The sequence below is a fragment of the Oncorhynchus mykiss genome, chromosome 13, assembly GCF_013265735.2.
Source record: "Oncorhynchus mykiss isolate Arlee chromosome 13, USDA_OmykA_1.1, whole genome shotgun sequence".
In the NCBI taxonomy this organism is placed as follows: domain Eukaryota; kingdom Metazoa; phylum Chordata; class Actinopteri; order Salmoniformes; family Salmonidae; genus Oncorhynchus; species Oncorhynchus mykiss.
This window is the reverse complement of record NC_048577.1, coordinates 68224749-68252168: the sequence shown is the minus strand read 5'-3', so window position 1 is coordinate 68252168 and position 27420 is coordinate 68224749. Positions and strand designations below refer to the sequence as shown.

Genomic DNA, 27420 nt, shown 5'->3' with positions numbered 1-27420 from the left:
TCCCAATCCACCCCATGGGACTCCCAATCCACCCCATGGGACTCCCAATCCACCCTATGGGACTCCCAATCCACCCTATGGGACTCCCAATCCACCCTATTGGACTCCCAATCCACCCTATGGGACTCCCAATCCACCCCATGGGACTCCCAATCCACCCTATGGGACTCCCAATCCACCCTATGGGACTCCCAATCCACCCTATTGGACTCCCAATCCACCCTATGGGACTCCCAATCCACCCCATGGGACTCCCAATCCACCCTATGGGACTCCCAATCCGCCCTATGGGACTCCAAATCACGGTCAGATGTGAAACAGCCTGGATATGGTTCCTTACATGTTTCCATAGATGAAAGGAGAATTTCTGTCGCAGTTCAAGTGTATTTATTACTCACAAGTTAATGGTCCATAGTTTGTCACACAGATTCCAGGTTGGTGAAAGAAAGCATTGTGATCCAGATGAGGTTAAACAGGTTCCATGTGACATGAATGGCAAAAAGGTCAAATCCCAGCGTACAAAATGATAAGTAGCAACAGGATAATTAAATCCCAAAAGAAACGGTAGCATCCTGTATCTCTACTAGGTGTCTTCCATCAGGTCAATCACCTGTCCTAATGAGTTACTGACGCCATCTTTACCCATAACCCTCCATTCTCTAGACTTACAGGTGAACCATAGGAGTCTTCCATCAGGTCAAACACCTGTCCTAATGAGTTACTGACGCCATCTTTACCCATAACCCTCCATTCTCTAGACTTACAGGTGAACCATAGGAGTCTTCCATCAGGTCAAACACCTGTCCTAATGAGTTACTGACGCCATCTTTACCCATAACCCTCCATTCTCTAGACTTACAGGTGAACCATAGGAGTCTTCCTTCAGGTCAATCAGGGCCTTCAGAACATTCAATTAGATTTTAAAATAGAAAGGTTGAACTGACCTGAAACAAGATAAGTGTTTGTGTTTTTCCCCTTTTGTGTAAAATGTTAAATCCCTACTGTAACTATGGCAACTAGGACCAGGCATAATTAATTACTGTGTTGTTGTGTCTCTACAGCTGAACAACATGATGGAGGACCAGACATACTGAATTACTGTGTTGTTGTGTCTCTACAGCTGAACAACATGATGGAGGACCAGACATACGGAATGACTGTGTTGTTGTCTCTACAGCTGAACAACATGATGGAGGACCAGACATACTGAATTACTGTGTTGTTGTGTCTCTACAGCTGAACAACATGATGGAGGACCAGACATACTGAATTACTGTGTTGTTGTGTCTCTACAGCTGAACAACATGATGGAGGACCAGACATACTGAATTACTGTGTTGTTGTGTCTCTACAGCTGAACAACTCTTTCCATGATGGTCTTGTCATTGAACCATCCCAGAAGACCAAGGTGAGAATACAGCACTTAGAACATCATGTTGCCCAATACAATAGCCATGATAATAGCCTGGAAACCCTACAATATAACCCCACTAAATAGAATTATAAGAAACGTGGTATTGTCCATCCAGGTGTTATGTGGAGTGGCTGAGTGACTTGTTCTCTCTGCCCCTCAACAATGAGTCATAGCTGTTCTCCAACTGTAGTGGTGGAGCGCTACACAGTCTGTATCCTGAATCCTGAACAGATCAGTCAAGACAATAAGAGGTAGCTGAGTAGGTCAAAGGTTAATCTCGGTTAACGCGGAACTAAAATCTTCAGTAATTTGGTAAATTATGTTTCCGTGTTGTAATTTGTCCACGAGAGATTAGCCAAAGGTAGGATACACAACACACACCCAGAGTCCAAAGATCAACTGTACCTAGAACATAGATACAGACATCAGGAAGTTGCTCTCTAAGCAGAACGGGAAATATCTCAATGATTTAACATGTTCTGGTGGTGAATTCAGTCTAAGAGGTGAGATTATTGTGAAGTGTGTAGAGACATTAAATGTGTGGTGTAATTATAGTATAGTGAATGGAAGTCAAACACTCCTAACAGTCTATTTCTCCTGGGACAGACGCTAACTGGGATTAGGCAAATCAAATTCAAAAACATATATTATAGTTCTACATTTCACATTTCGTATAAAAGATGTAGTTGTATCATATTTGTTCCACTATAGTATAACAATCCTTGGTATATGAGCCACGTTACAATTCCCACCAAGTGGGTTAACCCTATTGGTGCCAATGGCATGATGTGTAGGGTGTTTGCTTTTCATGCCAGCGACCCGGATATACTTCCCTGCCCCGCCGTTCGCTACATGGATGTCAGAAGGGGGATGGTGGCCGTGAGGGGGCTAAGTAGTGCCTTCCAGTTCGAAAGGGGGCAGTATAGTGAGCCATGTTCCACTTCCCACCATCTGCGTTAACCCTATTGCGATGTGTAGGGTGTTTGCCTTTCTCGCAAGCGACCCGGGTTCACTTCCCTGCCCTGCTATTTGCTACAACATTAATAGCATTGGCTACCTGTTGAACAAGGAGACACAATAGAATTAGTTAAATTATTTTAGGATAATATAAATAAGTGTCCATTTAGAGTTGTCTTCTGGGTTCAGCCTTTAACCTGCTTTTATCAATTGGCTGAAATGTAACAAACGACATGTCCTCAGAGTTTGGAGATAACCAGTCCCAGTTTAAATCACTATGACAACCATTTCCTTATTTCTCCAGAGCAGCAAGGGTGATCTAGAGACTCAACCTTTGTATCCAATCACAGTAGGTTTACAGCAGCTCGCAGTAGCAACTTCATTGCTAAGAAGTCAAACTGCTTTGGTTTAGATGCATTTCTGTAGCAATCCGGGTTGGGCTCAATTCAGAATTTTGGAATTGACTCCCATTCAACTAATGAGAAAAGTTCCCTCTAATTGTATTCAGCAGTGAGCAAATTTTAGGTCTGCTGAGCGCACACTTGAATGTTGTGAAAATTCGGTGCAACTTCCGGGACATGTTTATTGTGAACACTGAGGCTGTACCAGCTCTAAGTTACAGTTTTAACAGTGACCATGTACTGTAGCTTTAAGTTAGTTTTGACAGTGGCCAAGTGGATTTAAGTTACAATTTTAACAGTGGCCAAGTGGATTTAAGTTACAATTTTAACAGTGGCCAAGTAGCTTTAAGTTACAGTTTTAACAGTGGCCAAGTAGCTTTAAGTTACAGTTTTAACAGTGGCCAAGTAGCTTTAAGTTACAGTTTTAACAGTGGCCAAGTAGGTTTAAGTTACAGTTTTAAAAGTGGCCAAGTAGCTTTAAGTTACAGTTTTAACAGTGGCCAAGTAGGCTACTGTGGCTATTTGATCATAATGTAAGCCTACCAGGGTGGCATACCATCAAAAAGGATGGGAAAAATGCATCCCATAACATAATCATGCTGAAAGTTTGTTGTTAACTTGTTTACAGAGAAAGCATTGTATTTGGTAAAACAACAGTTTACTTAGAGATGGCAGCAGGCTGACAGGTCTGCTGTTAAAACCAGTAATGGCCGATTTAACAGTCTTGGGTAGCGTTATGACTGTGGCTCCCCTCAAGGCCTGAGGAAAACCACTTTCCTAGGCTCAGGTTAAAGATATGACAGATAGTAGTGGTCATAGAGTCAGCTACCATCCTCAGTAGCTTTCCGTCTAAGTTGTCAATGCCAGGAGGTTTGTCATTATTGATCGATGACAAAAAAAATCCACTTCTCCCACACAAACTTTACAAAATTCGTTTTTTTTATGCATGAGTACAACGGCTCAGAGTATGGGCCTGAGTTGTGCCTGTCAATCCTATAGAATCCTACTCTGAGGCACTCTGCCTACAAAATCTGCCTACAAAAATGTTCAAATAACTATTTTAACCTTAGCGCTTAGAATAGCCAATTCTATTTCCACCAACCATTTCATTTGTATGGCTTCAGGATCAATTTGAGGATTAAACTGTCATGTTGTGTCTCTGTCCTTTCCTTTCACCCTGTCTCCCTCTGCTGGTCGTATTAGGTTACCTTTTCTCCCCCGCTTTCCCCCAGCTGTTCCTTGTCTCCTCCTGACTACCTCGTCACCCCGTTTCCCACCTGTTCCCTTTTTCCCTCTGATTAGTCCCCTATATCTCTCTCTGTTTTTGTTCCTGTCCTTGTCGGATTCTTGTTTGTTGTGTTTCATGCCTGAGCCAGACTATCATCATGTTTGCTGTAACCTTGTCCTGTCCTGTCGGAATCTGCCGGTCTATCTGAGCCTACCTATGTTTGGTTATTAAAGAAGCTCTGTTTAAGTTAGTTCGCTTTTGGGTCCTCATTCACTCACCGTAACAGAAGAATCCGACCAAGAATGGACCCAGCGACTTCGGATCCTCTCCACTCAGCCGTCGAGATCCAGGGAGCGATGCTAGGCAGACACGAGCAGGAATTGTCTGCTGCTCGACATGCCGTTGAGACCCTGGCCACCCAAGTCTCCAACCTCACAGAACAGGTTCACCATCTCCGCCTCGATCCACCGGCCACTTCCAGGGCTTTCGAATCTCCGGAGCCCAGAATCAATAACCCGCCGTGTTACTCTGGGGAGCCCACTGAATGCCGCTCGTTCCTCACCCAGTGTGATATTGTGTTTTCTCTCCAGCCCAACACTTACGCCAGGAGCACTGCTCGTGTCGCCTACGTCATATCTCTCCTTACTGGACGGGCTCGTGAGTGGGGCACGGCAATCTGGGAGGCAAGGGCTGAGTGTACTAACCAGTATCAGGACTTTAAGGAGGAGATGATACGGGTTTTTGATCGATCTGTTTTTGGGGAGGAGGCTTCCAGGGCCCTGGCTTCCCTATGTCAAGGCAATCGATCCATAACAGACTACTCTATTGAGTTTCGCACTCTTGCTGCCTCCAGTGGCTGGAACGAGCCGGCTTTGCTCGCTCGTCTTCTGGAGGGTCTCCGCGCAGAGGTAAAGGATGAGATTCTCTCCCGGGAGGTTCCTTCCAGCGTGGATTCCTTGATTGAACTCGCTATTCGCATTGAGCGACGGGTTGATCTTCGTCACCGAGCTCGTGGAAAGGAGCTCGCGTTCTCCGTTGCCCCCCTCTCCGCATCACTACCACCTTCCTCTGCCAGCTCGGGAGCTGAGCCTATGCAGCTGGGAGGTATCCGCATCTCGACTAAGGAGAGGGAACGGAGAATCACCAACCGCCTCTGTCTCTATTGCGGTTCTGCTGGTCATTTTGTCACTTCATGTCCAGTAAAAGCCAGAGCTCATCAGTAAGCGGAGGGCTACTGGTGAGCGCTACTACTCCTGTCTCTCCTTCAAGATCCTGCACTACCTTGTCGGTCCATCTACGCTGGACCGGTTCGTCAGCTTCCTGCAGTGCCTTAATAGACTCTGGGGCGGAGGGCTGTTTTATGGACGAGACCTGGGCTCGGGAACATGACATTCCTCTCAGACAGTTAAGGGAGTCCACGGCCTTGTTCGCCCTGGATGGTAGTCCTCTCCCCAGGATTCAGCGTGAGACGCTACCTTTAACCCTCACTGTTTCTGGTAATCATAGCGAAACCATTTCTTTTTTGATTTTTCGTTCACCTTTTACACCTGTTGTTTTGGGCCATCCCTGGCTAGTTTGTCATAATCCTTCCATTAATTGGTCTAGTAATTCTATCCTCTCCTGGAACGTCTCTTGTCATGTGAAATGTTTAATGTCTGCTATCCCTCCTGTTTCCTCTGTCTCTTCTTCACAGGAGGAGCCTGGTGATTTGACAGGGGTGCCGGAGGAATATCACGATCTGCGCACGGTGTTCAGTCGGTCCAGGGCCACCTCTCTTCCTCCACACCGGTCGTATGATTGTAGTATTGATCTCCTTCCGGGAACCACTCCCCCCCGGGGTAGACTATACTCTCTGTCGGCTCCCGAACGTAAGGCTCTCGAGGATTATTTGTCTGTAGCTCTTGACGCCGGTACCATAGTCCCCTCCTCCTCTCCCGCCGGAGCGGGGTTTTTTTTTGTCAAGAAGAAGGACGGGTCTCTGCGCCCCTGCATAGATTATCGAGGGCTGAATGACATAACAGTTAAGAATCGTTATCCGCTTCCTCTTATGTCTTCAGCCTTCGAGATCCTGCAGGGAGCCAGGTTTTTCACTAAGTTGGACCTTCGTAACGCTTACCATCTCGTGCGCATCAGGGAGGGGGACGAGTGGAAGACGGCGTTTAACACTCCGTTAGGGCACTTTGAATACCGGGTTCTTCCTTTCGGCCTCGCTAACGCTCCAGCTGTCTTTCAGGCATTAGTCAATGATGTCCTGAGAGACATGCTGAACATCTTTGTTTTCGTTTACCTTGACGATATCCTGATTTTTTCACCGTCACTCCAGATTCATCTTCAGCACGTTCGACGTGTCCTCCAGCGCCTTTTAGAGAATTGTCTTTTTGTGAAGGCTGAGAAGTGCACTTTTCATGCCTCCTCCGTCACATTTCTCGGTTCTGTTATTTCCGCTGAAGGCATTAAGATGGACCCCGCTAAGGTCCAAGCTGTCATTGAATGGCCCGCCCCTAAGTCACGCGTCGAGCTGCAGCGCTTTCTCGGCTTCGCGAACTTCTATCGTCGTTTCATCCGTAATTTCGGTCAGGTGGCAGCTCCTCTCACAGCCCTTACTTCTGTCAAGACGTGCTTTAAGTGGTCCGTTTCCGCCCAGGGAGCTTTTGATCTCCTCAAGAATCGTTTTACATCCGCTCCTATCCTTGTTACACCTGACGTCTCTAGACAGTTCGTTGTCGAGGTTGACGCGTCAGAGGTGGGCGTGGGAGCCATTCTTTCTCAGCGCTCCCTCTCTGACGACAAGGTCCACCCATGCGCGTATTTTTCTCATCTCCTGTCCCCGTCGGAACGTAACTATGATGTGGGAAACCGCGAACTGCTCGCCATCCGGTTAGCCCTAGGCGAATGGCGACAGTGGTTGGAGGGGGCGACCGTTCCTTTTGTCGTTTGGACTGACCATAGGAACCTTGAGTACATCCGTTCTGCCAAACGACTTAATGCGCGTCAGGCGCGTTGGGCGCTGTTTTTCGCTCGTTTCGAGTTCGTGATTTCTTATCGTCCGGGCTCTAAGAACACCAAGCCTGATGCTTTATCTCGTCTCTTCAGTTCTTCAGTAGCCTCCACTGACCCCGAGGGGATTCTCCCTGAGGGGCGTGTTGTCGGGTTGACTGTCTGGGGAATTGAGAGGCAGGTAAAGCAAGCGCTCACTCACACTCCGTCGCCGCGCGCTTGTCCTAGGAACCTTCTTTTCATTCCCGTTCCTACTCGTCTGGCCGTTCTTCAGTGGGCTCACTCTGCCAAGTTAGCCGGCCACCCTGGCGTTCGGGGTACGCTTGCTTCCATTCGCCAGCGTTTTTGGTGGCCCACCCGGGAGCATGACACGCGTCGTTTCGTGGCTGCTTGTTCGGTCTGCGCGCAGACTAAGTCCGGTAACTCCCCTCCTGCCGGCCGTCTCAGGCCGCTGCCCATTCCCTCTCGACCGTGGTCTCACATCGCCTTAGATTTTGTCACCGGACTGCCTTCGTCAGCGGGGAAGACTGTTATTCTTACGGTTGTCGATAGGTTCTCTAAGGCGGCTCATTTCATTCCCCTTGCTAAGCTTCCTTCTGCTAAAGAGACGGCACAAATCATCATCGAGAATGTTTTCAGAATTCATGGCCTTCCGTCAGACGTCGTTTCGGACAGAGGTCCGCAATTCACGTCTCAATTTTGGAGGGAGTTTTGCCGTTTGATTGGGGCTTCCGTCAGTCTCTCTTCCGGCTTTCACCCCCAGTCTAACGGTCAAGCAGAACGGGCCAATCAGACTATTGGTCGCATCTTACGCAGTCTTTCTTTTCGCAACCCTGCGTCTTGGTCAGAACAGCTCCCCTGGGCAGAATACGCCCACAACTCGCTTCCTTCGTCTGCGACCGGGCTATCTCCTTTTCAGAGTAGCCTCGGGTACCAGCCTCCGCTGTTCTCATCTCAGTTCGCCGAGTCCAGCGTCCCCTCCGCTCAGGCTTTTGTCCAACGTTGCGAGCGCACCTGGAAGAGGGTCAGGTCTGCACTTTGCCGTTATAGGACGCAGACTGTGAGGGCTGCTAATAAGCGTAGAACTAAGAGTCCTAGATATTGTCGCGGTCAGAGAGTTTGGCTCTCCACTCAGAACCTTCCCCTTAAGACGGCTTCTCGCAAGTTGACCCCGCGGTTCATTGGTCCGTTCCTTATTTCTCGGGTCATTAATCCTGTCGCAGTTCGGCTTCTTCTTCCGCGATACCTTCGTCGCGTCCACCCGGTCTTCCATGTCTCCTGTATTAAGCCCGTTCTTCGCGCCCCCGCTCGTCTCCCCCCCCCCCCCCCCATCCTTGTCGAGGGCGCACCCATCTACAGGGTCCGCAGGATTTTGGACATGCGTCCTCGGGGCCGTGGTCACCAGTACCTCGTTGATTGGGAGGGGTACGGTCCTGAGGAGAGGAGTTGGGTTCCCTCTCGGGACATGCTGGACCGTGCTCTGATCGAGGATTTCCTCCGTTGCCGCCAGGTTTCCCCCTCGAGTGCGCCAGGAGGCGCTCGGTGAGTGGGGGGGTACTGTCATGTTGTGTCTCTGTCCTTTCCTTTCACCCTGTCTCCCTCTGCTGGTCGTATTAGGTTACCTTTTCTCCCCCGCTTTCCCCCAGCTGTTCCTTGTCTCCTCCTGACTACCTCGTCACCCCGTTTCCCACCTGTTCCCTTTTTCCCTCTGATTAGTCCCCTATATCTCTCTCTGTTTTTGTTCCTGTCCTTGTCGGATTCTTGTTTGTTGTGTTTCATGCCTGAGCCAGACTATCGTCATGTTTGCTGTAACCTTGTCCTGTCCTGTCGGAATCTGCCGGTCTATCTGAGCCTACCTATGTTTGGTTATTAAAGAAGCTCTGTTTAAGTTAGTTCGCTTTTGGGTCCTCATTCACTCACCGTAACATAAACGAATGCAGTCTGGGAAATATTGTATGGCTTCAGGATCAACTTGAGGATTAAACTAATGCAGTCTGGGAAATATTGTATGGCTTCAGGATCAACTTGAGGATTAAACTAATGCAGTCTGGGAAATATTGTATGGCTTCAGGATTAACTTGAGGATTAAACTAATGCAGTCTGGGAAATATTGTATGGCTTCAGGATCAACTTGAGGATTAAACTAATGCAGTCTGGGAAATATTGTATGGCTTCAGGATCAACTTGAGGATTAAACTAATGCAGTCTGGGAAATATTGTATGGCTTCAGGATCAACTTGAGGATTAAACTAATGCATTCTGGGAAATATTGTATTTTCCCCATATTGAAGAAAATGTAAGTGACTTATGACATTTTATAACTTAAAATATTCACATACAGCTTTCCTTGATCATTCATTTTAAGTTTGTCCCAAAAATCTTTTGTTTCAACAATATTTTATAAGCATGTACAGTATAACGACATGTTTAATGTTTTATGGCAAGATGTATATTTGTATAGACTATGTAACGGATGTGAAGCGGCTAGCTTAGTTAGTGGTGGTTCGCGCTATTCACCTAAAATGGAATAGAAGAGGCATTTGAATTTAATTTGACTGTATTTCTGCCGTTGCTAAAGTTTGAAGCCACTCTGTGGGGCACATCGATCTGCACGTTGAACATAGTGAAATTGTAGACTCCTAAATTGACAGTACAGCTTGTTTAGGCGATTTTACAACAAACTAGCTACTTAACATGCTGATATTGTTTTTGGTATTATTGTGTGTAGCTACGTTTGTTTGTTTGTTTGTTTGCTAGCTAGCTAGCCAGCCAGCCCATACAGAGAGCATTGTATTGTGGGTTTTGTGGTCGACCTGAGCTGCAACAGATTTCCACAACGATTTTCACATGTTGCTACCAACCTTATTATAACACCAAAATTAAATATTTGTTAACAAAAACATTTGTTCTCACATATTAGTGTTATTTAATACTGTAAATTATAGGAATGAGTGGTTTTGGGTTGATTTTTCGTTTAGTAAGGAAATGCATCCCAATGCCTATGCGCCATGACCGGGGCCCATAGGGCAGCGTACAGTTGTCCTAGTGCCATTCAGGGTAGGGGAGGGTTTGGCCGGGGCCCATAGGGCAGCGTACAGTTGTCCCAGGGCCATTCAGGGTAGGGGAGGGTTTGGCCGGGGCCCATAGGGCAGCGTACAGTTGTCCCAGTGCCATTCAGGGTAGGGGAGGGTTTGGCCAGGGCCCATAGGGCAGCGTACAGTTGTCCTAGTGCCATTCAGGGTAGGGGAGGGTTTGGCCGGGGCCCATAGGGCAGCGTACAGTTGTCCTAGTGCCATTCAGGGTAGGGGAGGGTTTGGCCGGGGCCCATAGGGCAGCGTACAGTTGTCCTAGTGCCATTCAGGGTAGGGGAGGGTTTGGCCGGGGCCCATAGGGCAGCGTACAGTTGTCCCAGTGCCATTCAGGGTAGGGGAGGGTTTGGCCGGGGCCCATAGGGCAGCGTACAGTTGTCCCAGTGCCATTCAGGGTAGGGGAGGGTTTGGCCGGGGCCCATAGGGCAGCGTACAGTTGTCCCAGTGCCATTCAGGGTAGGGGAGGGTTTGGCCGGGGCCCATAGGGCAGCGTACAGTTGTCCCAGTGCCATTCAGGGTAGGGGAGGGTTTGGCCGGGGCCCATAGGGCAGCGTACAGTTGTCCCAGTGCCATTCAGGGTAGGGGAGGGTTTGGCCGGGGCCCATAGGGCAGCGTACAGTTGTCCTAGTGCCATTCAGGGTAGGGGAGGGTTTGGCCGGGGCCCATAGGGCAGCGTACAGTTGTCCCAGGGCCATTCAGGGTAGGGGAGGGTTTGGCCGGGGCCCATAGGGCAGCGTACAGTTGTCCCAGTGCCATTCAGGGTAGGGGAGGGTTTGGCCGGGGCCCATAGGGCAGCGTACAGTTGTCCTAGTGCCATTCAGGGTAGGGGAGGGTTTGGCCGGGGCCCATAGGGCAGCGTACAGTTGTCCTAGTGCCATTCAGGGTAGGGGAGGGTTTGGCCGGGGCCCATAGGGCAGCGTACAGTTGTCCTAGTGCCATTCAGGGTAGGGGAGGGTTTGGCCGGGGCCCATAGGGCAGCGTACAGTTGTCCCAGTGCCATTCAGGGTAGGGGAGGGTTTGGCCGGGGCCCATAGGGCAGCGTACAGTTGTCCCAGTGCCATTCAGGGTAGGGGAGGGTTTGGCCGGGGCCCATAGGGCAGCGTACAGTTGTCCCAGTGCCATTCAGGGTAGGGGAGGGTTTGGCCGGGGCCCATAGGGCAGCGTACAGTTGTCCCAGTGCCATTCAGGGTAGGGGAGGGTTTGGCCGGGGCCCATAGGGCAGCGTACAGTTGTCCCAGTGCCATTCAGGGTAGGGGAGGGTTTGGCCGGGGCCCATAGGGCAGCGTACAGTTGTCCTAGTGCCATTCAGGGTAGGGGAGGGTTTGGCCGGGGCCCATAGGGCAGCGTACAGTTGTCCTAGTGCCATTCAGGGTAGGGGAGGGTTTGGCCGGGGCCCATAGGGCAGCGTACAGTTGTCCCAGTGCCATTCAGGGTAGGGGAGGGTTTGGCCGGGGCCCATAGGGCAGCGTACAGTTGTCCCAGTGCCATTCAGGGTAGGGGAGGGTTTGGCCGGGGCCCATAGGGCAGCGTACAGTTGTCCCAGTGCCATTCAGGGTAGGGGAGGGTTTGGCCGGGGCCCATAGGGCAGCGTACAGTTGTCCCAGTGCCATTCAGGGTAGGGGAGGGTTTGGCCGGGTCCCATAGGGCAGCGTACAGTTGTCCCAGTGCCATTCAGGGTAGGGGAGGGTTTGGCCGGGGCCCATAGGGCAGCGTACAGTTGTCCTAGTGCCATTCAGGGTAGGGGAGGGTTTGGCCGGGGCCCATAGGGCAGCGTACAGTTGTCCCAAAGGAATTTGCTTAGTGTCCCAAAACATTAGAGGGAACATTGGTGGATGGTCTACTCTGCCAGAGGATCAGTATTAACATCTACACATATCTCTCTTCTTTATCTCTGTAGTGGATGGTCTACTCTGCCAGAGGATCAGTATTAACATCTACACGTATCTCTCTCCTTTATCTCTGTAGTGGATGGTCTACTCTGCCAGAGGATCAGTATTAACATCTACACGTATCTCTCTCCTTTATCTCTGTAGTGGATGGTCTACTCTGTTAGAGGATCAGTATTAACATCTACACGTATCTCTCTCCTTTATCTCTGTAGTGGATGGTCTACTCTGTTAGAGGATCAGTATTAATATCTACAATATTTGAGAGATAGCCGTGAAGGATCACAATGTCTTTATGTTTTAATAATGTTCTTTCAGCTCTCTGCCAGAGGATCAGTCCAGGTGTGCAGTGTGTCAGCAGGTGCTGAGGAATCCAGTCTCTATCACCTGTGGACACACGTTCTGCAGACAGTGCATCACCAGATACTGGGAGAGACCTGCTCCTTCAGGAAACTATGACTGTCCACAGAGTAGAAAGAGATCCAGAACACTTCCTGTACTACAGCACCTGAGTGAACCCAATGATGCAAGAGGCTCTAAAAATAGTAAGACAACTTGCACAGGCCAATACCTCAATATAATTTACAGTAGTTAATTACAATAGTATGAGATAATATAAATTACTGTAGTTATGGAAGGCCCACTTCTTATCCTGTCAACAAATGTTTCTGATACACATATTTTTTTACTTTTCCTTTGAAGTGGACGACAGCCTACAGAGAGCTATAGTAAACCACAAAGACAGTCTGAAAAGGAGGTATGAATGTGTGATAGGCATTGAAAAAGCAGGGATTCAAAGTCCCCTCAACAGGATTTACACAGAGCTTTACATTACAGAGGGAAAGCGTGAAGGGTTTAACAATGAACATGAGGTGTGGCAGCTAGAGGCAGCATCCAGGACACCAACCTCACATGACACAGCAATCCACTGCAATGACATCTTTAAACCCTTACCTGGCCAAGAGAGAAGCATCAGAACCGTGCTGACGAAGGGCATCGCTGGCATCGGAAAAACTGTCTCTGTGCAGAAGTTCATCCTAGACTGGGCTGAAGGGAAGGCAAACCAAGATGTGGATATCATGTTTGTTCTTTCTTTCTGGGAGCTGAACTTGATTAAAGATCAGCAGTACACTCTTCTTGGACTTCTAAATTATTTCCACACAGAACTAGACATAGGCAATGCAAAGAAACTCACTGCCTGTAAAGTTATGTTAATCTTGGATGGTTTGGATCAAAGCAGATTTCCATTGGATTTCCAGCACAACGAAAAGGTGTCTGATGTCACACAGACATCGTCTGTTGATGTTCTGTTGACAAACCTCATCAAGGGGAATCTGCTTCCCTCTGCTCTCCTTTGGATAACCTCCCGACCAGCAGCAACCAATCAGATCCCCCCTGAGTATGTTGACCAGGTGACAGAGGTACGAGGGTTCAATGACCCACGGAAGGAGGAGTACTTCAGGAAGAGATTCAGTGATGAGGACCTGGCCAGCAGAATCATCTCACACATAAAGACATCAAGGAGCCTCCACATCATGTGCCACATGCCAGTGTTCTGTTGGATTTCTGCAATAGTCCTTGAACACATGTTGTGTACAGACAAGAGGAGAGAGATGCCCACGACTCTGACTGAGATGTCCATACACTTCCTGCTCATTCAGACCAGACTGAAGAACCAGAAGTATCATGGAAGAGATGAGATGGATCAAGAGGAGCTCGTGGAGTCAGATAAGGAGATTATTCTGAAGCTGGGGAAGCTGGCGTTTGAACATCTGGAGAAGGGTAATCTCATGTTCTATGAAGAAGACCTGAAAGAGTGTGGCATTGATGTCAAAGAAGCCTCGGTGTACTCAGGATTGTGCACACAAATCTTTAAAGAAAAGTCTGTGTTCTTTCAGAGAGTGGTGTACTGCTTTGATCATCTGAGCATTCAGGAGTTTCTCTCGGCTGTCTACATTTACCATTGTTACACAAACAAGAAAATGGATGAACTGAAGCCCTTCCTCAAGAGAAAGTCTAGAGCTGCGTCTGAAGAGCTAACCTTGCATGAGCTGCTGAAGAGTGCTGTGGATAAAGCCTTGGAGAGTAAGAATGGACACCTGGACCTTTTTGTCTACTTCCTTCATGGCATGTCACTGGAGTCCAATCAGAAACTCCTACGAGGTCTGGTGACACAGACAGAAAGCAGTCCAGAGAGCGTCCAGAGAACGATCCGATCCCTTAAGGTGATGCAGAAGAACATGTCCCCTGAGAGGTGGATCAATCTCTTCCACTGTCTGATAGAGATGAAAGACCAGTCAGTGCAGGAGGAAATCCAAGCATACTGGAGGTCAGAGAACACATCCAAAATCCTCTCCCTTGCTCACTGTTCAGCGCTGGCCTACATGCTGCAGATATCAGAGGTGGTTCTGGATGTGTTTGACCTGAAGGAATACAAGACATCAGAGGAGGGTCGTAGGAGACTGCTCCCTGCCTTGAGGTGCTGCAGGAAAGCTCTGTAAGTATTCATGTCAATATCGCATACCAGAATAAATTGTAGTTACAGCAGCATTTTAATTGGCTGACTGGATTTGTAAGTACTATTGTGACAATTTCTCAGTTTAAACTTCACCGTATGTAGGAACAACATTATTTTAATTAGCCGACTAAACTTTCTATCAGCTGAAAACTCTTCAACAACTTATAACACCAACTGATCAGAAACAGTATAATTGAGGCATGTATACAAGGCCTACATATTAGTTGTGCAGGGCTAACAGGGTTAGCAGGGAAAGCTAAGCGTAACATTATAATAACTTATCTGTCATGGTATTTACCCTGTGTTGACAGACTCACTGACTGTCACTTCTCAGACACGTTATGTGAAGTGTTGGCTTCAGTTCTCAGCTCAAACTCCTCACATCTGGTAGAGCTGGATCTGAATGAATGTTATGACCTGACGGATTCAGGACTGACACTGCTCTCTGCTGGACTGGGAAATCCACAATGTAAACTGGATACTCTGAGGTCAGTGTTCCTTTACTTGATCAGTAAGTGATACCTGTTCAGTAAAATCCATGTGTTTCTAATATAATAATGGACCTTAATTTAGGGACTTCTATTTTGATAGCAGTTGCTGTGGCTCTGGGTTTAATCAGCAGAGGTTGCTGGGATACCTGTTTAGTTTATGGTTTGGTGCCATTGCAGGTGCCAGATCTCTGCTCATAGTATTTCATCCTTCTACCCTGAAGTTGTGTAGCTCGCTCTAATTAATTGTGTCCATGGATCAATGTTTTACCCCGGCCTTGACTGCTCCTGCTTTCAGCTTTAAATCCAAATCAGTGGAGGGACGTTGGAGACTGGGCCCAGTTGTGGAGTGCTGCAGAAAGGCTCTGTAATTACTCATGTGTTGGTGCTTTCAAGACAACTGGGAACTCAAAAAAAACAAGGTCAAATCATGACGTCGGTGATCTTCAGGTCGGAAAGTCAGAGCTCTATAAAGATGCCGGAGTTTCCGACATGGAATTCTGAGTTGAAAGACCGTTCAAATAGATTTTTCCCTGTCGGAGCGAGTTTTTTTTTTGTCCCTGGAGTTATCAGATGTCTTGAACGCACCGAAGTCGGAATTCTGAGATTCCCGAGTTCAGAGTTCCCTGCTGGAAGCAGGAAGCTACTTGTTTGAAGTGTTGCAATCAAGTGAAAGTGACAAAGATTTGTGGTGACTGTTAGGACAAGGGGAAACATCTAAATGAGATCCAACAGTTGCTTAAAGACGCACACAATTCTGTAAGCACGAGCGAGGCCACAAATAATGTGTCCAATAACTGACAATAATATACTATTTTTGACCGCTGTCATATTGACATATTCATTATGCCACTATTGGTTTTGTGTTGATTTTCACGATTCACAAGCACGCTTGGCGTCTATACTACAAGCCACAAGCTGTCACCAAGCTAAGAACCCTGGGACCGCACACCTCCCTCTGCAACTGGATCCTGGACTTCCTGACTGGTCAACCCAGTTGTGATGGTAGCTCACATCACCTCAACCACGCTGACCCTCAACACGGGGCCCCACAGGGCTTAGCCCCGCTCCTGTACTCCCTGGACTCAAAGATGGCCGCCTTGTTCCTGGCTCCTAAGCAACTTTGTTGTTGTGTATTATTAGCCCAGAACGTTCTTTTGCATTATCACATACAGACGGAAATAACTTTTGGATATCATAGAGGTGGTTACTCACCAACCAACATTTCAACCAGGAATACGACTTTCCTGAAATTGATCCTTTTGTTCGTACCCTCCAAGGCTATTGAACTTATCCCAGAGGCTGCTCCAAGACGCCGCCGGAGGAGAAGAGGTATTCGGAGTAGACTTTTAGTCCAACTCAGGAGGTGTGTACTCCATCCACGGCTTCCGAGTATATTAATCGCTAATGTTCAGTCCCTGGACAATAAAGAAGACGAGCTCAGGGCGAGAATCTCCTTCCAGAGATGCATCAGGGACTGTAACATACTCTGTTTCACAGAATCATGGCTCTCTCCAGATATACTGTCCCCGTCCATACAGGCTGCTGGGTTCTCATTATATCGTACAGATAGAAATAAAGAACTCTCCGGGAAGAAGAAGAAAGACAGAGGTGTATGTTTCATAATTAACTACTCATGGTTTGATTGTGATAAAGTACAGGAACTCAAGTCCTTTTGTTCACCCGAACTAGAATACCTCGCAATCAAATGCCGACCCCATTACCTCATTGAGATAATTTTATTTTGTTATCGTCACAGCCATGTATATTCCCCCTCAAGCTGATACCACGACGGCTATCAAGGAACTACGCTGGACTTTATGCTAACTGGAAACCACATATCCCGAGACAGCATTTATTGTAGCTGGGGACTTTAATAAAGTAAATCTGAAGAAAACACTTCAGAAATGTTATCAACACATCGCCTTCAGTACTCGCACTTCTAAATATTTCAACCATTGTTACTCTCCCTTCCTGGATGGCGACAAGGCCCTCCCCCACCCTCCCTTCGGCAAATCAGATCACGACTCCATTTCCTATAGGCAGAAACTCAAACAGGAAGTACCCGTACTAAGGTCTATTCAACGCTGGTTTGAGCAATCGGAATCCATGCTTCAAGAATGTTTTGATCACATGGACTGGGACATGTTCTGGGTTGGCTCTGAGAATAACATTGGCGTATACACTGACACAGTGACTGAGTTAATTAGGAAGTTGTTGGATGTTGTTCCCACTGTGACGATTAAAACCTATCCAAACCAAAAACCATGGACAGATGGCAGCATTCGAGCAAAACTGAAAGCACGACCCACTGCGTTTAACCACTGCAAGGTGACTGGGAATATGGTTGAATGCAAAACAGCCCAATTAGGCCCTCCATAAGGCAATCAAACAGGCAAAACATCAGTACAGTACAGAGAGAAAGTGGTGTCACAATTCAATGGCTCACACTCAAGACGTATGTGGCAGGATATCCAGACAATCACTGATTATAAAGGGAAAACCAGCCATATCACGGACACCAACATCATCTTTCAACAGCTCCCAGACAAACTAAACACCTTCTTTGCCCGCTTTGAGGTTAACACAGTAACGCCAACACGGGCCGCCCCCAATGACTGTGAGCTCTCGTTCTCTTTGGCCAATGTGAGTAAGACATTTTAAACGTGTTAACCCTCGCAAGGGTGATCCCTAGTCGCGTCCTCAGAGCATGCACAGACCAGCTGGCTCGACTATTTACGGACATATTCAACCTCTCCCTATCCCAGTCTACTGTCCCCACTTGCTTCAAGATGTGCACCATTGTTCCTGTACCCAAGAAAGTGAAGATAACTGAACTAAATGTCTATCGCCACATAGCACTCACTTCTCTAACCATGAAGTGCTTTGAGAGGCTAGTTAAGGATCATATCACCTCTACCTTACCTGACACTCTAGACCCACTTCAATTTGCTTACCGCCGAAATAGATACACAGACGATGCAATCGCCATTGCGCTGCACACTACCCTTTCCCATCTGGACAAGAAGAATACCTATGTAAGAAACATTGAACACTAATGATTAGTTTAGTACGTGACATTGAACACTAATGATTAGTTTAGTACGGGACATTGAACACTAATGATTAGTTTAGTACGTGACATTGAACACTAATGATTAGTTTAGTACGTGACATTGAACACTAATGATTAGTTTAGTACGTGACATTGAACACTAATGATTAGTTTAGTACGTGACATTGAACACTAATGATTAGTTTAGTACTTGACATTGAACACTACTGATTAGTTTAGTACGTGACATTGAACACTAATGATTAGTTTAGTACGTGACATTGAACACTAATGATTAGTTTAGTACGTGACATTGAACACTAATGATTAGTTTAGTACGTGACATTGAACACTAATGATTAGTTTAGTACGTGACATTGAACACTAATGATTAGTTTAGTACGTGACATTGAACACTACCGATTAGTTTAGTACGTGACATTGAACACTAATGATTAGTTTAGTACGTGACATTGAACACTAATGATTAGTTTAGTACGTGACATTGAACACTACCGATTAGTTTAGTACGTGACATTGAACACTAATGATTAGTTTAGTACGTGACATTGAACACTACCGATTAGTTTAGTACGTGACATTGAACACTACTGATTAGTTTAGTACGTGACAATGAACACTAATGATTAGTTTAGTACGTGACATTGAACACTTATGAATAGTTTAGTACGTGACATTGAACACTAATGATTAGTTTAGTACGTGACATTGAACACTACTGATTAGTTTAGTACGTGACATTGAACACTACTGATTAGTTTAGTACGTGACATTGAACACTAATGATTAGTTTAGTACGTGACATTGAACACTAATGATTAGTTTAGTACGTGACAATGAACACTAATGATTAGTTTAGTACGTGACATTGAACACTAATGATTAGTTTAGTACGTGACATTGAACACTAATGATTAGTTTAGTACGTGACATTGAACACTACTGATTAGTTTAGTACGTGACATTGAACACTAATGATTAGTTTAGTACGTGACATTGAACACTAATGATTAGTTTAGTACGTGACGTTGAACACTAATGATTAGTTTAGTACGTGACATTGAACACTAATGATTAGTTTAGTACGTGACATTGAACACTACTGATTAGTTTAGTACGTGACATTGAACACTAATGATTAGTTTAGTACGTGACATTGAACACTACTGATTAGTTTAGTACGTGACATTGAACACTAATGATTAGTTTAGTACGTGACGTTGAACACTAATGATTAGTTTAGTACATGACATTGAACACTAATGATTCGTTTAGTACGCGACATTGAACACTAATGATTAGTTTAGTACGTGACATTGAACACTAATGATTAGTTTAGTACGTGACATTGAACACTAATGATTAGTTTAGTACATGACATTGAACACTAATGATTAGTTTAGTACGTGACATTGAACACTACTGATTAGTTTAGTACGTGACATTGAACACTAATGATTAGTTTAGTACGTGACATTGAACACTAATGATTAGTTTAGTACATGACATTGAACACTACTGATTAGTTTAGTACGTGACATTGAACACTACTGATTAGTTTAGTACGTGACATTGAACACTAATGATTAGTTTAGTACGTGACATTGAACACTAATGATTAGTTTAGTACGTGACATTGAACACTAATGATTAGTTTAGTACGTGACATTGAACACTAATGATTAGTTTAGTACGTGACATTGAACACTACTGATTAGTTTAGTACGTGACGTTGAACACTAATGATTAGTTTAGTACATGACATTGAACACTACTGATTAGTTTAGTACGTGACATTGAACACTACTGATTAGTTTAGTACGTGACGTTGAACACTAATGATTAGTTTAGTACGTGACGTTGAACACTAATGATTAGTTTAGTACATGACATTGAACACTAATGATTAGTTTAGTACGTGACATTGAACACTACCGATTAGTTTAGTACGTGACATTGAACACTAATGATTAGTTTAGTACGTGACATTGAACACTAATGATTAGTTTAGTACGTGACATTGAACACTACTGATTAGTTTAGTACGTGACATTGAACACTAATGATTAGTTTAGTACGTGACATTGAACACTAATGATTAGTTTAGTACGTGACATTGAACACTAATGATTAGTTTAGTACGTGACATTGAACACTAATGATTAGTTTAGTACGTGACGTTGAACACTAATGATTAGTTTAGTACATGACATTGAACACTAATGATTAGTTTAGTACGTGACGTTGAACACTAATGATTAGTTTAGTACATGACATTGAACACTAATGATTAGTTTAGTACGTGACATTGAACACTAATGATTAGTTTAGTACGTGACATTGAACACTAATGATTAGTTTAGTACGTGACATTGAACACTAATGATTAGTTTAGTACGTGACATTGAACACTAATGATTAGTTTAGTACGTGACATTGAACACTAATGATTAGTTTAGTACGTGACATTGAACACTACTGATTAGTTTAGTACGTGACGTTGAACACTAATGATTAGTTTAGTACGTGACGTTGAACACTAATGATTAGTTTAGTACATGACATTGAACACTAATGATTAGTTTAGTACGTGACATTGAACACTAATGATTAGTTTAGTACGTGACATTGAACACTAATGATTAGTTTAGTACGTGACGTTGAACACTAATGATTAGTTTAGTACGTGACATTGAACACTAATGATTAGTTTAGGCTGCTGATATTTTCTCCATCCACCGCATGCCTTTGTCCTTGGCTATTATTTTTTTTTTTGTCGTTATAAAAAGTCATCTGCACATGCTTTTGTGTTTTCATAGTTGTAGCAAAGGTACTCCATGAATAAAATAGATTTTACACGTACAATTCTGTGATATTTTTATTTGTTTTGTTAACATTAGCTAATGAAAAAGTTCAAATATTTACATTTGGTGCACTGGTAAATGTGTAAGAAATGAAAGCTAAACGTACCGTTATAATACAGCCTGTCTGTAATGGTGTTTACTCTGTGTTGACAGAGTCACTGACTGTAACCTCACAGACACGTCCTGTGAAGTGTTGGTCTCTGCTCTCAGTTCAAACACCTCACATCTGAGAGAGATGGATCTGAGTAACAATGACCTGAAGGATTCAGGAGTGAAGCTGCTCTCTGCTGGACTGGGGAATCCCCACTGTAAACTGGGGACTCTGAGGTCAGTATTCCTCTAGTTGATCAACAAGTGATAACCTTTAATTAGATCCACATAGAATGGTTTTATATTTAAATGCTTACTCTGTGTTCATAGACTCGCTGGCTGTAAACTCACAGAAGCATCTTGTGAAGTGTTGGCCTCAGTTCTCAGCCGAAACTCCTCACATCTGAGAGAGCTGGATCTGAGTAACAATGACCTGAAGGATTCAGGAGTGAAGCTGCTCTCTGCTGGACTGGGGAATCCCCACTGTAAACTGGAGACTCTGAGGTCAGCGTTCCTGTAGTTGGTCAACAGGTGGTAGATGTTCACCAGATCCACGTGTGTTTAAGGACGAAAATACACAATTCAATGTAAATCTGACCATCTGACCTTTGACTGACAGTGTGTGTGTATATATATATATATATATATACATACATACACATACAGATGTAGACTTTACTGTATCTACAGTATATTTGGAAAGGATTCAGACCCCTTAATTTTTTCCACATTTTGTTACGTTAATCTCCAATGGATTAAATAGTTTTTTCCCCTCATCAATATACACACAATACCCCATAATGACATCACAATACCCCATAATGACATCACAATACCCCATAATGACAAAGCAAAAACATGTTTTTAGATTTTTTTTTGCAAATGTATAAAAAAAAAAGATCTGAGAATTTCACATTTACATAAGTATTCTGACCCTTTACGCAGTACTTTGTTGAAGCACCTTTGGCAGCGATTACAGCCTCGAGTCTTCTTGGGTATGACGCTACAAGCTTGGCACACCTGTATTTGGGGAGTTTCTCCCATTCTTCTCAGGTTGGATGGGGAGCACTGCTGCACAGCTATTTTAAGGTCTCCAGAGATGTTTGATCGGGTTCAAGTCCGGGCTCTGGCTGGGCCACTCAAGGACATTGAGACTTGTCCCAAAGCCACTCCTGCATTGTCTTGGCTGTGTGCTTAGGGTCGCTGTTCTGTTGGAAGATGAACCACCGCCCCAGTCTGAGGTCCTGAGCGCTCTGGAGCAGGTTTTCATCAAGGATCTCTCTGTATTTTCCTCTGTTAATCGTTCCCTCAAACCTGACTGGTCTCCCAGTCCCTGCCGCTGAAAAAGAGCCCCACAGCATGATGCTGCCACCACCATGCTTCACCTTAGAAATGGTGCCAGGTTTCCTCCAAACGTGCTTGGCATTCAGGCCAAAGAGTTCAATCTTGCTTTCATCTTATTTCTCATGGTCTGAGTCCTTTAGGTGCCTTTTGGCAAACTTCAAAGGGCCTGACTACTTTCCTACGAGACTTTTGGTAAAGTTCAAGGAGCCTGACTACTTTCCTAAGAGACTTTTGGTAAACTTCAAGGGGCCTGACTACTTTCTTAAGAGACTTCTGGTAAACTTCAAGAGGCCTGACTGCTTTCCTAAGAGACTTTTGGTAAACTTCAAGGGGCCTGACTACTTTCCTAAGAGACTTCTGGTAAACTTCAAGGGGCCTGACTACTTTCCTAAGAGACTTTTGGTAAACTTCAAGGGGCCTGACTACTTTCCTAAGAGACTTCTGGTAAACTTCAAGGGGCCTGACTACTTTCCTAAGAGACTTTTGGTAAACTTCAAGGGGCCTGACTGCTTTCCTAAGAGACTTTTATTGTTTTTAGCTGCATCTTTTTATGTTCAAAGAATAGCAGTGTGATTTTGAAATCATGTTTAACTCTCTGCAGCTTGTCGCTCTGTGGAGTTGAAGAGGAAGGCTGTGCATCTCTGGTCTCAGCTCTGAGGTCAAACCCCTCACACCTGAAAGAGCTGGACCTGAATAACAATCGCTCAGGAGACTCAGGAGTCAGACTGCTCTCTGCTGGACTTGAGGATCCACACTGCAGACTGGAGAAACTCAAGTATGTAGAGGGTTTGCGTCAATATGTGTTTATGATTGACATACTGTAATAGAGCTTCAGACCACCTGAGTGGAGGGACAGGTACTGGTAGATCAGAGTAGACCACCTGAGTGGAGGGACAGGTACTGGTAGATCAGAGTAGCATGGCTATGTGGATAAACAAGCCCTGTGGTATAATGATAGGCTATGTGGATAAACAAACCCTGTGGTATAATGATAGGCTATGTGGATAAACAAGCCCTGTGGTATAATGATAGGCTATGTGGATAAACAAGCTCTATGGTATAATGATAGGCTCTGTGGATAAACAAGCTCTGTGGTATAATGATAGGCTCTGTGGTATAATGATAAGCTCTGTGGTATAATGATAGGCTCTGTGGTATAATGATAAGCTCTGTGGTATAATGATAAGCTCTGTGGTATAATGATAGGCTCTGTGGTATAATGATAGGCTATGAGCATCATTACGCACTAGAAGGTGACACCTTGCACAAAAGTGATACTCCACAAACATGTGAATTCACTGCTGACAGGGAACATTAGCCCAGTACACACCATAGTGATACAGTCATATAGGACCCAGCCCACTTTAAGATCCACAGTCTGCAAAAGCTTTGCTCTAGTTCAGGCTAATTATTTAAGTCGGATACAAAAAGAACATGCTACAGCAAGCAGCCTGCTCTATTCCCAAGGTGTAGGGGAGAGGATGAGCACCCCTTGAAACCCAACTATTTGATCTGGTCCCCCAAATTCCCCCTCACTTCCTGCCTTCATCCCCGGCAGCGCTACCCAGCACAGACTTGTAGGTTACGAAACCCAACGCTCATTAAAGCACCAGCTCCCCTCAATCACCTGCCAGAACTCTCTGCCTTATAACAGTTTCTCAGAGACCCAGGAGGAGGTGGCAAGGAGGCAGAGGCATAGAGCCATTACTTCATGATTTGAGGAAATCATTCCTTGCCAGCTATAATCACAGCTTCACCACAATACTGTAAGACATTTTTCTGAGTTTAGGTTGGTTATGATGATTGATAGTTAGCAGGTTAGTTATAATGATTAATAGTTATCAGGTTAGGTATGATAATTGTCATGCACTGTGAGCCAGACATACTTTACTTACCACCACATGAACAGTGTGATATGCTGACCGTCTGTGTGTAAGGCAGATAGATTTACTGCCTGTTCTCCTGCTCCCCACAGTGTGGAACCTGGTGGAGTGCACACAATCAAACCTTGGCCTAGAAAATGTGAGTGTTGACTGCTGTGAAGAATTAGCTTGTTATTGCTCAGTCTTATTTCAAGTAAGGGGTTAGAAAATAATGAAATAATTTTTCACAGCTTGATTGATAAGTAATGTATGCATGTGTGGTTACCCTAATAGGACTTCACTCTGTGGTTTTTTGTTGCTGTGTGTCTGTGTTTTATATGACCATACAGTATAACGTATCATCACTCAGCAAGTCTTAAATACTCTTTGTTTGGTCCTTTAATACCTAGAACCATTAACATTCTGATGTGGTCCTTTATTACCTAGAACCATTAACATTCTGATGTGGTCCTTTATTACCTAGAACCATTAACATTCTGATGTGGTCCTTTATTACCTAGAACCATTAACATTCTGATGTGGTCCTTTAATACCTAGAACCATTAACATTCTGATGTGGTCCTTAAATACCTAGAACCATTAACATTCTGATGTGATATGAAGATGATTTGTAATATCCCTGGTCTTCCCCATCAGATGCCTGTGATCTCACACTGGACCCAAACACAGTAAACATAAAGCTCTCTCTGTCCGAGGACAACAGAAAGGTGACACGTAGCGAAGAGGCTCAGCCGTATCCTGATCACCCAGAGAGATTTGTGGACTGTGAACAGGTGCTGTGTAGAGAGGGTCTGACTGGGCTCTGTTACTGGGAGGCAGAGAGGAGTGGGATAGGGGCTGATGTAGGAGTGACATATAAAGGAATCAGCAGGAGAGAAGGGGGGGATGAGGACTGTGTGATTGGACAGAATGACAAGTCCTGGAGTCTGAGCTGCTTTAACAACCGTTACACTGCCTGGCACAATGATAATTACACTGACATAGACGTCCCCTCCTCCAGCTCCCACAGACTAGGGGTGTATCTGGACTGGCCAGCCGGCACTCTGTCCTTCTACAGAGTCTCCTCTGACACACTGACACACCTGTACACATTCCACACCACATTCACTGAGCCCCTCTATCCAGGGTTTCAGCTTTGGGATGACTCCTCTTCAATGTCCCTGTGTCAGGTGGTCCCTGTGCCAAACACTTGATATTTGACTCTAATCATGGTTATGTTCAGTAAGACACACTGGACCAAATATTGATATTAACTCTCTAGTCATGAGTTAACAGATGATTATTATATCTAAATATTCATGATTATACCCCACTGAAATTGATAGACATTGTAAAATAACAATGAATAGAATGTATCACCACTGTTGTTAAAACGTCTCATTTAGACATCATTGATCGTGCTGTTATTGCTTTTTCATGTTTGTAAATATTCCTGTCTGTAAAATTGCTGACAAAACGATCTTGCTTCTGTATAAACACAATTCCACTGAATGAAATGTACAGGTCACAGATTTGACTAATAAAGGTTAATCAACCAGATGAAAGAAGTGCAGTTCTCAATGTTTTATTTTTTATAAGAGTATGACATTTAAATCAGTGGAGGCTCCTCAGAGGAGGAAGGGGAGGACCATCCTCCTCTGTGAAAATATTTAAAGTTATCCTTTTTAAATAAAAATTATATAAAATATATTAACTTCACCCCCCAAAAAATATTAAAACACCCTGTTTTGCAATGAAGGTCTACAGTAGCCTCAACGGGTAGCACCATGGTATAGCCGGAAGACCTTCCGTCCTCTGGGTATATTGACTTCAATACAAAACCTGGGAGGCTCATGGTTCTCACCCCCTTCCGTAGACTTACACAGTAATTATGACAACTTCCAGAGGACGTCCTACAACCTATCAGAGCTCTTGTAGCATGAACATGTTGTCCACCCAATCAAAGGATCAGAGAATTGATCTAGTACTGAAAGCATAAGCTACAGCCAGCTAGCACTGCAGTGCATAACATGTGGTGAGTAGTTGACTCAAAGAGAAAGATAATAGTTGAACAGTTTTGAACAAATTTAATTTCTTCCCAAATGTTTTTGTATTTATTTAACCAGGCAAGTCAGTTAAGGACAAATTCTTGTTTATAATATTATTATTATATTATTATACTTATTATTTTCAATGATGGCCTAGGAACAGTGGGTTAACTGCCTGTTCAGGGGCAGAACGACAGATTTGTACCTTGTCAGCTCGGGGGTTTGAACTTGCAACCTTCCGGTTACTAGTCCACCGCTCTAACCACTAGGCTTCTCCTAGGAGAAGGAGAAGCTAGAGATTCACTTTCAGTTTCACTTGCTTAGCTAGAAAATGCAGCTAGATACAGTTGTTTAGCCTATTCAAACACCCTGCTAAAACAGAGGGATGATATGTTAGCTAGCTGGCTATGACTATCCAACTTGCTTAGCTAGAAAATGCAGCTAGATACAGTTGTTTAGCCTATTCAAACACCCTGCTAAAACAGAGGGATGATATGTTAGCTAGCTGGCTATGACTATCCAACTTGCTTAGCTAGAAAATGCAGCTAGATACAGTTGTTTCGCCTACTCAAACACCCTGCTAAAACAGAGGGATGATATGTTAGCTAGCTGGCTATGACTATCCAACTTGCTTAGCTAGAAAATGCAGCTAGATACAGTTGTTTCGCCTACTCAAACACCCTGCTAAAACAGAGGGAAGATATGTTAGCTAGTTGGCTATGACTATCCAACTTGCTTAGCTAGAAAATGCAGCTAGATACAGTTGTTTAGCCTACTCAAACACCCTGCTAAAACAGAGGGAAGATATGTTAGCTAGCTGTCTATGACTATCCAACACAACACTGGAACTCTTCCAAGGTAAGCTTTGGTTTGACACATTTTTTGAAATCGGGGCCTCTGCCGTAACCGCTTACTGACTGTCAAATGTAACATTACTTCATGATTGTAGCAGCTTTACTAACTCGTTAGTTCTATTAGCTATGTTGACTGATGTTACTTTAGCTAATACGGTGACAACGATGTAGGCTGTGTGTAGTGGTTATGATGTGGTTTGGCTTGGAAAGTTTTTTTTTTTGCCTGGTCACATACATCTGATGTGTTGTACATTGAAGGCCACAAGCAAAGTGAAAAGGTGAGAGGAGGGGAGCACATAGATGC

The 27420-nt window shown here is 44.8% G+C and overlaps 2 protein-coding genes across 3 annotated transcripts in view; one reads left to right on the top strand and one right to left on the bottom strand.

Annotated features, from left to right (window-relative positions):
• The window catches only part of LOC110485296 (NLR family CARD domain-containing protein 3-like), a 373592-nt gene that overhangs the window by 24391 nt on the left and 321781 nt on the right, over window positions 1–27420 (bottom strand). The window lies entirely within an intron of this gene.
• LOC110487488 (NLR family CARD domain-containing protein 3) lies at window positions 1805–25767 on the top strand. Of its 2 annotated transcripts, XM_036942473.1 has the most exons (9): window positions 1805–1917; window positions 12291–12517; window positions 12675–14469; window positions 14802–14978; window positions 21072–21245; window positions 21339–21512; window positions 22954–23127; window positions 24328–24374; window positions 24872–25767. In XM_036942473.1, coding segments are annotated over exons 2-9 (3099 nt in total). In that variant the 5' UTR covers window positions 1805–1917; window positions 12291–12516; the 3' UTR covers window positions 25429–25767. The 2 variants fall into 2 exon arrangements, with proteins under 2 accessions (XP_036798368.1, XP_036798370.1); XM_036942475.1 differs by lacking the exon at window positions 21339–21512.

What these genes read in the sequence shown, in the direction of transcription:
- LOC110487488 (XM_036942473.1), top strand. An exon ending in TGTAAACTGGAGACTCTGAG is followed by an intron (nt 21,513 to 22,953) that starts GTCAGCGTTCCT and finishes AACTCTCTGCAG; the next exon opens with CTTGTCGCTCTGTGGAGTTG. An exon ending in CAAACCTTGGCCTAGAAAAT is followed by an intron (nt 24,375 to 24,871) that starts GTGAGTGTTGAC and finishes CTTCCCCATCAG; the next exon opens with ATGCCTGTGATCTCACACTG.